The following is a 14,812-nucleotide window of genomic DNA, read 5'->3' as shown; positions in this document are numbered from 1 at the left end:
CATAATCCATATTCATGGACTTAGCTTGGTATCGCTTTTTGTGTAGTTGAGAAGTTGATATTGTGGTGATTATTCATATTGAATGAAAAAGACTAAGAAATTGTCAAAAACCACAGATTTATTGCTACTTAGAAAGACCGGTTTCGGTTATTACACCATTGTGTTATTCGGTTATTCTAAGTATCAATAAATCTGTGGTTTTTGACAATTTCTTAATCTTTTTCATTCAATTAGCTTGGTATATTGTTTTAGAGAGGCATACTTGGGGGATTAATGACCTACTTTAGAGAAACCCAAACATTTTTTGGAAGAATAGATAAATAGGTCTTTAGTGAGGTCCACGTTATAATGGCAGTGGACAAAGATAGGAGAAACAACGTTGCCGTTGTCTCTGCCTCGTCAATGCCTTCTATAGACGGTATATCTGATGTAATATCAACTGTTCAATCTCGTTTAAAAATAATCAATCATATTTTATTAAGCAGGGAATTATATTTTGGCATAGTTTCATAATGAATTTTCATAATTAAGATAGAATATTATGTTAATTAATTGATAATTCCACATTGTTAAAAGGCGATCTGGCAACAGAGCAAAGCGAGAAAGAGATAGCGCTATCCGCTTTGTTGAATGATAGACAAGGATAGCAATACCTTTTCTAATCGAACACAGTCATTATAACGTGGACCTCACTAAAGGCCTAAAGTCCATATACGTGGAGTTAGTCCATATAGAACATGAAGTTAGCTTGGTATATTGTTTGAGTGGGGCATACTTGGGGGATTAATGAGCTATTTTGACAAGACCCAAATATTTTCTTGAAAGAATAGATTAATAGGTCTGTAGTGAGGTCATGGCAGTGAAGGAAGATAGGAGAACAAAGTTGAAGATTGTTTACCTTGTCACTGCCTTCTATAGAGGATAGATGATACCGGCACATCTGATGTAATATCAACTATTAGTTTTTGTAAAAAATGATCGATTAAATTTTATGCGTAAAGAAAGTATTGAAATATTCATATTTTTAATACCTATGTGAATATTTCTTATTTAAGTTATAATAATGTGAAATATTCCTTCTATGTTTAGTTTTGAAGTATCTAAATTCGGAAATCTACTTTGTGAAAATATTTTGAGGACTGAAAATTTTTTGAATTGAAGAATCAACTACAAGACTTAACCTATTTCGTACTATGTGTTATCTAAATTTGGGAGAGGAATAGCACAAGGTTATCTTACTTTTCATCTCCCTATCATTTTGATAATGTACTTATTGTATAAATTGATAGAGAATATAAATATATTTCCTTAATCTAGATCATGTAACCAGTGAGTGAAAATATGAGCAACATTAAGGTATTCAAAGGGATAGATAGAATGATAGATTAGATACATAATTATCAGAAGGGTGTAAGAGAGGAAGGGGGTTAACACATGGGGTGTACTGGGGTAACAACACATTCTATAATCGAATCTCATTAAGTATAACAATGACTCTTCTACTGGTATATACGTACATATATAATTCGTATATACAAGTATATATGTATATATTTTCCTGTGGTGGAGCGAAATTCACTGATCAACTGTCAGAAAAGGGTGGATGGGAAGCATACATGTTATACGAAAGGAATTGTGACAGTTTTAACTGAATTTCACTACAGTGTACCACTCCTATAAAGCGTACTCTCTGCTTTCATTACATGCAATTCGGGGGGTTTTGGGATTCAGGGGGGTTGGTGACAAGGGTTGTATTTTGGGGCAAGGGTAGGGGTAGGTGGTTTGCCCCGAACAAAGGAGGTTGAAAAGCAAGGGCGCCGCTTTTAAGTATTCAATAGGTTTTTGTTGAAAGGAGAGGCGTGGGGTGACCTTTTGGGTCTCCTAGCCTGACCTTAGATCTACTCTGGAATAATATTATTGTATATCTTATCTGCTTTTGATATCCATACTATTGTAATATACATAAATAAGAACTATTATTATTTACTAACAAGTGACATGAATATAAGTAAGTTAATAATCGAATCAAATCAGTTTCAAATTAAAAGACTAAGAAATTGTCAAAAACCACAGATTTTATTTATAGTTAGAAAGACCGGTTTCGGTTACTAAAGTGACAGGACTCAAATCTTGTTCAGAAACCTTCCTCAACTTAATGCCAACCTATGACAAATTGTACTGATTATTGATTTAGTTACCAATTTAAACCATCTGTTTCGAAGAGGTAGTCTCTGTAGATTAAAGGTCTATTGAATAAAAAGACTAAGAAATCGTCAAAAACCACAGATTTTATTGATAGTTAGAAAGACCGGTTTCGGTTGTTACACCATTGTCAATCTCTGATAAACTAAAACTAAATACAAGACCAGCAGAATTTATACTAGTAGGCGAGTACTGCTATTGGTCAAGGGCATGAACGCCTGCCATTGGCCCAGCTGGACAGACTCCTCCCACTTAACGGTGTCACAAAATGGCGGCTTAAGCAACAGACTCACCATGATAACAAAATTTACTTTCAGTACAAAATAAAAACCAATAAAACAAGTGAAAGATAATAAAACAAATATTTCAATAGGAAAACTATCGACTAATGTATGCTTACAATGTTATGATAAAACTAGATTCGTAGTGTTGTATTGGTTGAAATGAATCTATTCATTTAAAGTATACTGGGAATTGTCCTTAATTATTCTTGTTATTTCTAAAGCCTCTAGAATATTCATAGATCTGCCTTTGTTATTAACATGCAGAAACTCAACATTCTCCTCAACTGTGAACTTGTGATTATTTGTTATCAAATGTTCTGCAAAGTTAGATGAAAGAATAAAATATTCTTTTCTTACAGATACCTTGAAAAGTGACCATTTCTGCACTGATTGCAGGCCGCAAACAATCACTTTTATGCACTAGTGCGCAAAGTGAGTACTTTGCGTACTCCAGATTTGCAGCATGACAATGCAAAATAGTTAGTGGGTTATATGGAGCACCAGTGCAGCAAAATCAAAATGAAGTTGGTAACACTCATAGTGAAGCCCACGTTATACTGGCAGTGGAGAACAGCGTTGCCTTGCCATTATGTGCCTTCATTATAGTCATTTCAATGCTTACATAAGATAAACCCCCCTTCAAGCAGTCAGATAAATTTTCAATTGAATTACTAATCGTTATAATTCAATTACTATTATTCATTTTTAAATAAATTAAGGTTTTTATCAATAATAAAATTACACAGAAAAACATTTGATGCATTTCAGGCAATTTTACCCATAATTACCCACTTTTCATATTCAATGGTAACTGTAGGAAAAACTTAATGTGAAATACGTGCGCAATGTTCCTCTGCTGCACTCAAGAAACCATTCCGCCCTCGCCTATGGCTCGGGCGTAAACGTTTCTTTCGGTGCAGCAAACTGTCACTTTGCGCACTAGTTGCACAAATAACTATTTCATTTAACATGAATAATTATTTCTTTTTATTATTATGAAAATAGTATTTTTATTTAATATGAATAATAACCACAATATCAACTTCTCATCTACACGAAAAGCAAATCAGATTTATAATAGAGAAAAGATAGCATAAGAAGATATCCCTCGGTATATAGGTAGTTTATGTTCCAAATTTAACCGATTACTGTCAACTACTGTCTATTATTACTGTTTTGATGTGAAGTTGAACCCATTTATCAGAAATGATAACAGTTGAAAGAGAGAATTTCACTAGAATACAAAACATATCAAATCACTAAAAATTGAACGAATTCAACAAACTATGACGTACATTTTCACTCATTCATTGGAGATTTCTCGCGTTTATGCACTGTGCAGGTTTGTTATCACGGGGAAATACCGTGTAAGTGCTGTCAAAATGATGACAATAAATCATTATTTGACAACAGATTGCTACAGTTTCGTAGCCTATGAAGGCTAAAAGGTGCAGAAAGCTTAGGAAAGAATAAAATATGATTTACGGCGTCATGTGGAATATGCCATTGCACAAGCTAGAGCAACACCTTTCTCCTTACTCTTCTACTCATATTTCTTCTTCTTCTCCTTCTTCTTCTTCTTCTTCTTCTTCTTCTTCTCTTCTTCTTCTTCTTTCTTCTCTTCTTCTTCTTCTTCTTCTTCTTCTTCTTCTCCTCCTCCTTCTCCTTCTCCTACTAGTTCATCATCGTCTTTCTCTTCTGCTTCGTTTTCTTCTCCTTATTTTACTCATCCTCCTCCTCCTCCTCCTCATCCTCCCCCTACTCCTTCTTACCCTTCTTCTTCTTCTCTTCTTCTTCTTCTTCTTCTTCTTCTTCTCTCCTCCTTCTCCTTCTCCTACTAGTTCATCATCGTCTTTCTCTTCTGCTTCGTCTTCTTCTCCTTATTTTACTCATCCTCCTCCTACTCCTTCTCACCGTTCTTCTTCTTCTTCTTCTTCTTCTTCTTCTTCTTCTTCTTCTTCTCCTTATTTGAGAAACCGTTTCCTAACAATGAAGAAATAGCCTAAAATTAATTGACAAAATATCCAATATCAATTATGTGAATTCATATAGTTTTTGGTGTTTTAATTTCTCTAATTTCAAAATGTTTAGCTTATACATATATTTTTGGACGAAAATTGAACTTGAACGTTTTACAGTACAAACATAACCTATTTTTTGGACATTTTGTTAATTTATCAAAATTTGGGAATGGAATAGATTTGTGCCAAGCCTGTTGTTGCTTCCTAATCATATTTATATGATTTGTGATTCTGTCCACAAATAAATAAATAAATAATAAAAAAATATTCATATGAGAAATGTATTTTCAATGAATAACTAATACAATCTATAATATTGAGATCAAATATTTAGTTGATTGATTATATTTTTACATTGTTGAAAAGCGATCTGGCAAACTTGCGGAGCTAGAAAATGATAGCTCTATCTGCTTTGTTGAATGATAGACAAGGATAGCAACACAAATGTTAATCAAATACTGCCGTTATAACGTGGACCTCACTACAGATAAAGTGGGTAGATATGTAGGGGATATACATATAAAAGATAAAGGTATATAAATAAGTGGATATTTATAAAATATAAAGGTATATAGGTGGAGAATGATTGCTAAAAAATACATTTATCAGAGAACCAAATACAATGTCATAGAAGATTATTACTACCACTGTATTGACAGCTATATAGGTCTCGATATGTAGAGGTTTTCTATTGAAGGGTAGCATTGAAAGGGTTGAAAAATGACAAACCTCGGAATAAAAGAGGGTTGTTTATCATCAATTGCTATTCAGGGTTTTGTTTCTGAATATGAACTGTCAACTGCCGTTATATCGGGTCGTTTTGGTGTTGCTGGATTCAGCGAGGACTCGATATAACGGTTTCTGTTATATGGACTTGATCAAACGGTATCTGTTATGAGGACTCGATATAACGGTATCTGTTATGAGGACTTGATATAACGGTATCTGTTATGAGGACTCGATATAACGTTATCTGTTATAACGAGTGATATCGGACTGAGATTAAAATTTATGATATCCTATCTTTTTTCAAGTGTAGTAACGAGGTACTTTGATCTATATGAGGTACTTGGTACTTGATACGATAGATAAACGATAGCTCAAGAAGATATCCCATGGTATAGGTCGTTTAGGTTCCAAATTCTACTGTCAACCGAACCCGATTACTGTCGACTACTGTTTACATTTTCATGCATTATAGCAACAACGTTATCATGTCGAAACATCAATAGATATTGATACACTATCTTAAAACTGTATTATTCTGTCAGTCAGTATAATTATCATAGATAACGGGTATATAGGTGGAAATCCTATGGTATAGGTCGTTTATGTTCCAAATTCAACTGTCAACTCAAGCCGATTACTGTCGACTACTGTCTATTATTACTGTGTTGTTGGGAGTGTAAGAGTGTAAGAACGGCACAGTATGAGAGACTACCAGCGTCACATAGCTTCACCAATAACAACTACTAGGACTTTCGGCTTGAGTTAACATTGAAAATTGGAACATAAACTCCATATACCATGGGATATGCTTTCTTTTATCTATGATTATACTCACCCAAATAGAATAGGTTTCCGATAACATAGCTGAGATATTAAGAATGTTATAGACAATATCATATCAATGTTGGGTTGTTTATCATGAAGATTGAGCTTCCATTAATATCCTATAAGTGTTCAAATAACAACCCTAGGATACTTTTCATCAATTATTGTTAATCTCGCACGATATTTTTACCCGCAATCTAATCCATTTATCCCCCATAAATGTCATAAATTTCACTTGGACCTAATTGAGTTGTTTTAGGACAACAGTTTATGACACCCCCCGTCATAAATCAAATGTGACACTTTCATAAATATCGGAGGAGCAGTCTTTCTCTTTTTCACACTCGTTCTCTCTCTGTCTTTTTCTCTTTCTCTCACACTCACTCCCTCTCTCCATTTCTCTCGCTCACTCTCTTACTCTCTCTCTCACTTTCAATCTCTCTATCTATTTATCTATCTCTTCAACTCTCTCTTCCATTTTCTCTCTCTCTTTCATTTTCTCCCTCTCTTTCAATATCTCTTCATCTTCTTTCTCTCATGCCTGTGGCTTCAATTAAATTGATAGACTTGTTGTTTTCCAATTCAGTTTGTACTAGATTACTTAAGCCTATTTGACTTATCTGTTAACAACAGTTAAACGTGAAGCATTGATCTTATTTATAAGAAATTTTGAAATTTTAAGGAAAATATCACCAAAATTTTTCACCAACATAATATCAAGAACTAACAGTCTCTCCAGTTAAGATTCTTATAAGATTGTAATAGTTATTTGTGCAACTAGTGCGCAAAGTGACAGTTTGCTGCACCGAAAGAAACGTTTACGGAATGATTTCTTGAGTGTAGCAGAGGAACTTTGCGCACGTATTTCACATTTAATTTTTCCTACAGTTACCATTGAATATGAAAAGTGGGTAATTATGGGTAAAATTCCCTGAAATCCATCAAATGTTTTTCTGTGTAATTTTTTTATTAATAAAAACCTTAATTTATTTAAAATTGAATAATAATGTAGTAAATGAATGAAGGCGGCTGTCACTGATGTGGTGGCTGTCGCTGTCATCGTTGTCCACTGCCATTATAACGTAGACCTCATTATACCACAGTCAGTGCAGTTACCAACTTGATTTTGATTTTCCTGCACTGGTGCTCCACATAACCTACTAACTAATACCTATTTTGTGTTGCTATGTTGCAAATCTGGAGTGCAGAAAAAAATTTTCCCGCACTAGAGCGGAAAAGTGATTCTTTGCGTTCTGTAATCAGTGCAGGAATGGCCACTTTCAAGGTAACTGAAGGAAAAATACTGTAGAATAATATAATGAACCTACAATGAATCATATCATGATGCCGATTATTCTACACACTGGTTATTATTGATGGTATTGTAGTATTTTATCAATTAGACATCTAATTTGCTCTCGAAGAACAACTTTAATAGAATCATTCCAATGAACTCTCACTTATCAACTCCCTTTCTCAAAATTTGAGAATATTTAATATTCATATCACTAACAAGTATCAATAAAGCAAATAAAAAGTGCTTTTTCTGGCTCAAAATTACTCAAAAATTTCCAATTTATAGAGATTTGAGTGAAATATTTTTGTTTTCAATCAATTTTCAAATATAAAAATTCAAAATTTCTAGTTTAATCATTAGTTTTGAAGTGGAAATTGGACTTTTTGAAGTGAAAGTGAAATCTTAACCTTATTCTTTTTTGAAACTTTTATTTGTAAAAAATTGGGAGAAGACAGTTTTGGGCTATGCCTGTTGTCTTCTCCCAATCATATTATAATTATGATCTGTAATTGCCAATGAAATAAATAAAAATAAATATATGAACAATATACTCCGATTCCACAAATGTAGAATCATCGGCAACATAATATGATTCATTATTCTATTATCCAGCTTGAAAGATGATCGATTTGAAATTGAAAAGCGGAAAGAGGTTCTTCCATTTCAAATACATGTATTGGGAAGAGCCTACATTCTCATTTAAGTTTTCGAAATAAATTAATCACAGATACAGCATGAAAATGGATTGAAGAGTCACAGACAATAATGAATAGCTCTTTAACAAATCACATCAAAACTAACGTAAATTTTGCATCCGTAACCATGTTGTTGAGTATTTTTGTTGAGATGAAGTGAAAGTATAATTGATACATTTCTCCCCCCGTAAAGTCTTTTCAATTGAGAACTGAGAAGTAATTGAGAAATTGAATACTTGATATCAAACTATAATTTCCAGTTTTAATTAAACTTAAACTGTACTATTACGCGTTCTTGAACTCTCAATTGAACGCCCAGTTGCACAAAAGCCGGTTAAATTTTAAGCGTAATCGATTCTCCGAGAAGGTTTTTTTTTTCCGGAAAGAAGGCTTCTGTGATTGGTTCTCGTGTAATCAATCGATCTCGATTGAAATTTAACCGGATTCTTTGCAACCGCACATAGAAGTTTGTGATGAAAGCCATGAGATTTGTCTGAATTCCTTTATTCACACTCAATAATATTATAATAAATCTGATTGGATTCTATTTGAAATATTAGAATAGTTTAAATTGAATAAAACCATAGAAAAGCAATAGCGTAAGTAGATATCCCATGGTATAGGGCGTTTATGTCGCAGCTTTTACTGTTATCTCAAGCTGATAGTCCAAGAAGTTTTTTTTCATGAAGCTATGTGACGCTGGTGAGCTCTCATACTGTGCCGTTTTTACACTCTCACCCAAACAAAACAGTAAAAACGACAGTAATCGGCTTGAGTTAACAGTAAAAGTTGCGACATAAACGACCTATACCATGGGATATCTACTCACGCTTTTGTTTCTCTATGATAAAACTCACCCAAATCAGCGACTGAAAGGTATAAGTTTGAGACAACATAGCTGAGAAATTGAGAATGAATGGATGAATTTATTAAGTATTCACCTCTACCTTGATTTCTACAGACACAAAAATTCCAACAATTAAATTAAGAACTAATTATTTAACAATCAAAACTCACCGTCAAGATCGAAAACACTGCCAAAACCCATCACAAAAAAATTGGGATCAACAAATTGAATTTTTTGAAATCAACACAAAAAATCACACCACTAGAAACAAAACCTCCGTTTCAGAATAATAACTTACTTTAACTGAAGCTCTATTAAAAATGATAATCTAACTTGGTGACGGAATTTAGTGTCAACTCATAAAATTTCAGTTGATTACTCTGAGAAAACAATAATTATTGTTTATCTGTCCTTATCAGGGTTTGTATTTACGAGGTCCATTCTAAATTGAACGGCAGGATGTAAATTAAATTGGACTTGATGTTATTTTTGTCTTTATCTATGGTAGTTAACTAGATAAACAAACGTTGTGCAACGGAAAATTTTATCAAAAATTTGATGAGTCCACAAAGTGTGAGAAGAGGGAAACTCCTGTTGAATTCCTAGCAATATTGTCTTAAAACAAAACCAGACAATAATTAATTAATCATTAATAAATTCAAGTACTATAGTGAGGTCCACGTTATAATGGAAGTGGAGAAAGATAGGAGATCAACGTTGCCGATCATCTGTCTTGTCAATGCCATCTATAGACGATAGCTGATACAGGTTTATTGATACAATATTAACTGTTCATTCTCGTTTAAAAATAATCAATTATATTTTATTAAGCAAGAAATTATATTATTCAATTATTTTCATAATGAATTTTCATAATCGAGATGAAATATATTGTCAATTAATTATCAATTCTACATTGTTGAAATGTGGTCGTCTTTGAAATGTGAAATATGATCGTCTTTTAACAATGCAGAGATATATATTATTAATAAACAAAATATTTCTCCGAAGTGTGAAAGGTTGCACTAAGTTAGACAGATTCCGCGATGATGACATAAGGAATGAGTTAGGAATATCATCATTAGCTGCACAACTTGAAATAAACATATTGTACTGGAAAAACCATGTGGTACGAATGCCAGATACTAGAATTCCAATGTCTGTCATGAAATATAGACCCTACGGTAGAAGAGATATTGGCAGACCTCTAAAAAGATGGTAAGATGAAAAGAAGAAAAAGATGAAGAAGAAGAAGGAGAAGAAGAAGAAGAGGAAGAGGAAGAGGAAGAAGAAGAAGAAGAAGAAGAAGAAGAAGAAGAAAAACAAAATATTGAATCTTGATTTTGAAAATTCATTACAAAATCATTGGAAAATATAATTTCTTGCTTAATAAAATATAATTGATTACTTTAAATGAGAATGAACAGTTGATATTACATCAATAAACCTGTATCAGCTACCGTCTATAGAAGGCATTGACAAGACAGAGGATCGGCAACGTTGTTCTCCCATCTCTCTCCACTGCCATTATAACGTGGACCTCACTATGGTATTGCGAACACAGCAGAATTTGTGATGCTATCCATTCAACCATAGCTGATAGTTGAAAGTGAATATAGTTTGCTGTAAATTCAGCATTATTTTGCAGGAGGCTAGATCGATTCTAATTTTGTACGCATGAATTATTATACTTCACGTTCTACAACGTGGGCTATATTGGGGTCCATGTTATCATGACAGTTCAATTCAAAATTAATTTATAGTCAATTTAGAATATTCAAGACATATTACAAACTCTTTATAATATGACATATCATTAAAATTGATAAATAAATAAATAAACATACTTATTCTTATATATACTTAGATAAAATAAAATTATAGAATCTATGCATCACCAGCAAAAGGAAACTTTTTGCCTGCTGGTGAAAGTTGCAAAACAGTACCTAAAATAAAAAATAGTTATTTGTATATCTAGAGTGAAAAGTACTACTTTTCTCCCTGTGGGAAAAAGTTTGAAGCCCGAGGCGAAGCCGAGGGCAACAATTTCCTGAGGGAGAAAAAGTATTTTTCACTCGTGATGTACACAACATTTTTCCTCCAGCTACATTTTTTATAGAAACTGCAAATAAAATCATTCTAATAACTACGTATTGGTTACAATGTTCTAACAACATAACCTAAAATCTAAAACTTAAAAACCGGTCGATTGGCACTGCCGATTGCACTATCTATCGGCAAAAGTTGTAACAATTATATCAGCTGGGCAGCTACCAAAAATGGCTGACTCCAGATCACGCGGTTCAGATTTGAATTGCAAATCAAAATATTTGTTGGCTAGTATTTTGAATAGAATAAAATATTTTAAAATTGTATAAATTTCTATCGTCTACTAATATGAAGCATATAATATCATACAAAATATAATTCATGAGTTGATCAAATTTCTGGTTGTGGTATTGAATTCAGTTGACTCAATGACAGACACCTCTATTATGCTTTCTCATCTGAGCTTAGGCCTTCTAACCTATTACCATGTTAGTTTTTAAAATAGAGATGCTTCTCATGTTATTTAAATGGAGTCACTTTCCTCCCTAGGGAGTTTTTCTGTTTTTTACTACCGAGAGCGAAAAAGTGACACTTTAGTATTAGGTTCCAGGGAGTAAAGTAAGTACTTTAGACAGTAGGTGGAGGAAAATTATATTTCGAAATAAATTCAGAAAATTTAGGTTCAAATTTAACTAATAATCACAGTAGAAACTTTAGAACAGTAGAAAAATCAACAAACTTACAGTGGAGAAAGATGAGAGAGCAACGTTGCCGATTCTCTGCCTTGTCACTGTCTTCTGTGGAGGATAGCTGGTCTCGGCTACGGAGATGCTCTGCAGACGTTTATGATGCCTGGAGAGAGATATCTCTCTGTCTCTCTTTAATGAGAGAGATATGTTTAACAGCAACAAGTGGTGTACCACTCTACAGTGAGGTCCACGTTATAATGTCAGTGGTGTAAGATAGGAGAGCATCGTTGCCGATTCTCTGCTTTGCCACTGCCTTCTATGGAGGGTAGCTGATGTACGAGTTTATTCTTGTTTAGGATGATCAATTATATTTCATTCTTGAAGAAAATATATTTTTCAATTATCAAATAATAGATTTTTTCATAGTGGTTGATTATTCACATTACTACTACGCTAAAAACCAATCTGGCAACATTGCGAAGCTAGAAAAGGATAGCGATTTGCTCTGACTAATGATAGATAATTTATTCAGTATTTTATTGAGATACATATGAGAGCACAAGGATAATATTCCATTTTGAATATTATTGAATTATGATTGAATTCATATTAAAAAAAATATTAATTCATGATTGAAGTGATTTAATGATTTCCTGTGCCAAGAAAATATATTTTTCAACGATAAAATAATAATGTTCCATAATCGAGATTGAATATTTCATCAATTTATTTTTTCCACATTGTTTAAAGACGATCTGGCAACCTTGAGGAGCTGGAAGAGGATAGAGCTACCTGCTTTGACGAATGATAGACAAAGATAGCAACACCAATGTCAACCAAACACTTCCATTATAACGTGGACCTCACTGAGAATCTCGGTTACGGAGATGCTCTGCAGACGTTTCTGAGGACTAGAGAGAGAAATCGTCTCTCTAAAGACAGAGAGATAGTGAGAGTGAGAGAGATCCCTATCTCTCTAACGAGAGATTTATTAATCGGCAACAGGTGATAGAGCACTATAGTTGGGAGTCTAGCGACACACTGCTCTAAGCAATCAATTTGGCACAGATGAGTTTCCGAAATTAATTTGCAATAAAGCAGAATACAGAGAGAGACAGATAAAGGGAGAGAGAGAGTGTGAGTGAAAGAGAGTGTGTGAGAGAGTGAGACAGAGAGTGAGAGAAGTGTAATGAATCTCACAGTATCTAATAGCTCTCCCGGTTCTGAAGGCTCCGAGAGCTCTCTCAAACTTCTCCAAGTCTCTCTCTTTCTCTTTCTCTCTCTCTGTCTTATTCTCTCACACACACACAGACACTCTCTCACACCTTCTCTCTCTAACTCTATCCCTCACTGATCATCTGTATCATAAATTTGTCACTCACCTGATTCTCTACCTTCCTTTTCCTTGTAAGAACACTTCTCTCTCCTCAAGAATCTTTCACTCTCTCTCTTTTCGTGGGTTAAGAGGAAAGAGGGGGCTCTTATTGCCTCAACTTCGCCCACATCACTTTTTGTAAAGTTGTAGAGTGAAAATAAAATACATTTATGTATCTATCTATTTTCTCAAGAACCCTTCACTATTTCCATCTCTTCTCTCAAAAACCCTTCACCTTCTCTCTGTTAATTTTCACCCTCACCTTCTCTCCTCCATTTTATTTCTCACCCTCTCACTTTCTCTCTCTCTCTCAGCGGGTAGAGAGTTAGTGGGGAGGATATTTTTAATATTCTTTCCGAAGAATGGACATTGATATGTCCAAAGCTCCGCCAATATATGTAGATGCCAGTATATATTGTAATCTACATAAATAAAGTACTCAATCAATCAATCAATCAATCAGCTGCTACAATTAAGTGCTGAAGGGGAGGGTATCCTCGATACCCTCTCTGAGAATGGACTTCTTAAGGCTGTGCAAAAGCTAAAAATAAACTTTCTACTCGTGATATTTTTCAATTTTTTTCGAAGCTATCAAAATGAAAAAGTTTTCTCAGGAAAACATTTTTTTCTGATCATTAATTTTTGAGATATGAGCGCCTAAAGTTTAAATTTTTGGGACCGAACATTTCAAAGTCGGTAAGAGATAAATCCATGAGATTCAGTGGATAGATTCATCATGGTATTTTCGATCTATTAAAACAAAAAGTTTTCGAGAATATCAATTTTTAAGATAGTTATCCAATTTACTAAGTTATTTTGGTTATTTTTGGTGAATTGAATATCTTTCTCAAAATTTCATATTTTCAGAAAAATATTGTTTTAATAGATCAACAATACCATGCAGAATTTATCCTCTAAATCTCATGGATTTATCTCTTACCGAATTTCAAGAATTCACCGTTTCATGTGATAACATTACAGTAGTACCTTAACTTTAGTATATTTCATCATTGTTCTAGCTCAATATTATTGTAGAGCTCTCTAATTTAATATTACTCTTAGTTTGAATTGAATTTTGTTTTGTTAAGGACATGAATAAAGCCATCTGAATCTGAATCTGTCCTTTCTAGCCTTCTCCAAGTTTTCTAGGTCTTTCAATCTTGAAATGAGATGAATAAATTCTTTATTAGGCGTATCATTAATTGAGTATAATTATTACTCTGACTTTTGTCCATTCAAAGATAATATCGGGGACCGAGCTTCGCTCTGGAGTACAAAAGCATAAAAAATTTATTACTAAAGAAGTAATTATAATAACATTATTACAGAAATGTTCTATCTAATCACAGTAAATTAAGATTAATTCCCAGAGGAATGCAAAAATTTCTCTCACAAAGGCCCAGTTGCACAAAAGCCGGTTGAATTTTAATCCTGATCAACTTCACGTGAACCAAATTAGAGATAATTTCAAAAAGATGGATCTACTGGAATTAATCAGGATTGAAAATAACCCGGCTTTTTTGCAACCGGCACTAAGTACCTGATTGAATGATTACAAACGTTCAACAGCTGAGTCATAATTTTGACACAGTCCCACACACATGAACTCGCTCACCCACTTCCATCACCAACAGATGACGGAATAATTATTATCAGCTGTTTTTCCAAGGATAAATAATAATTATCATTTTAATGTCATTCAGCGAGTTTTCCCAGGGATGAGACCTAGTGCAATCGAATCTTTATAATTATGAACCTACTATGTTCTGAATTTCGTGAGAATCGTTAGAGCCGTTTTC

General features: G+C 33.6%; 1 protein-coding gene across 1 annotated transcript in view; it reads right to left on the bottom strand.

Annotated features, from left to right (window-relative positions):
• Positions 1–9,221, bottom strand: part of LOC111044279 (aquaporin) — a 66,776-nt gene extending 57,555 nt beyond the window's left edge. The window contains 1 exon segment of the mRNA XM_039435164.1: positions 9,071–9,221. Coding sequence (XP_039291098.1) covers positions 9,071–9,101 — 31 coding nt within the window. The 5' untranslated portion in view covers positions 9,102–9,221.
• Between the last annotated feature and the right edge of the window lie 5,591 nt (positions 9,222–14,812).

Source organism: Nilaparvata lugens, chromosome 8, assembly GCF_014356525.2.
Source record: "Nilaparvata lugens isolate BPH chromosome 8, ASM1435652v1, whole genome shotgun sequence".
NCBI classification, from domain to species: Eukaryota; Metazoa; Arthropoda; class Insecta; order Hemiptera; family Delphacidae; genus Nilaparvata; species Nilaparvata lugens.
This window is presented reverse-complemented; position numbering and strand designations above follow the sequence as displayed.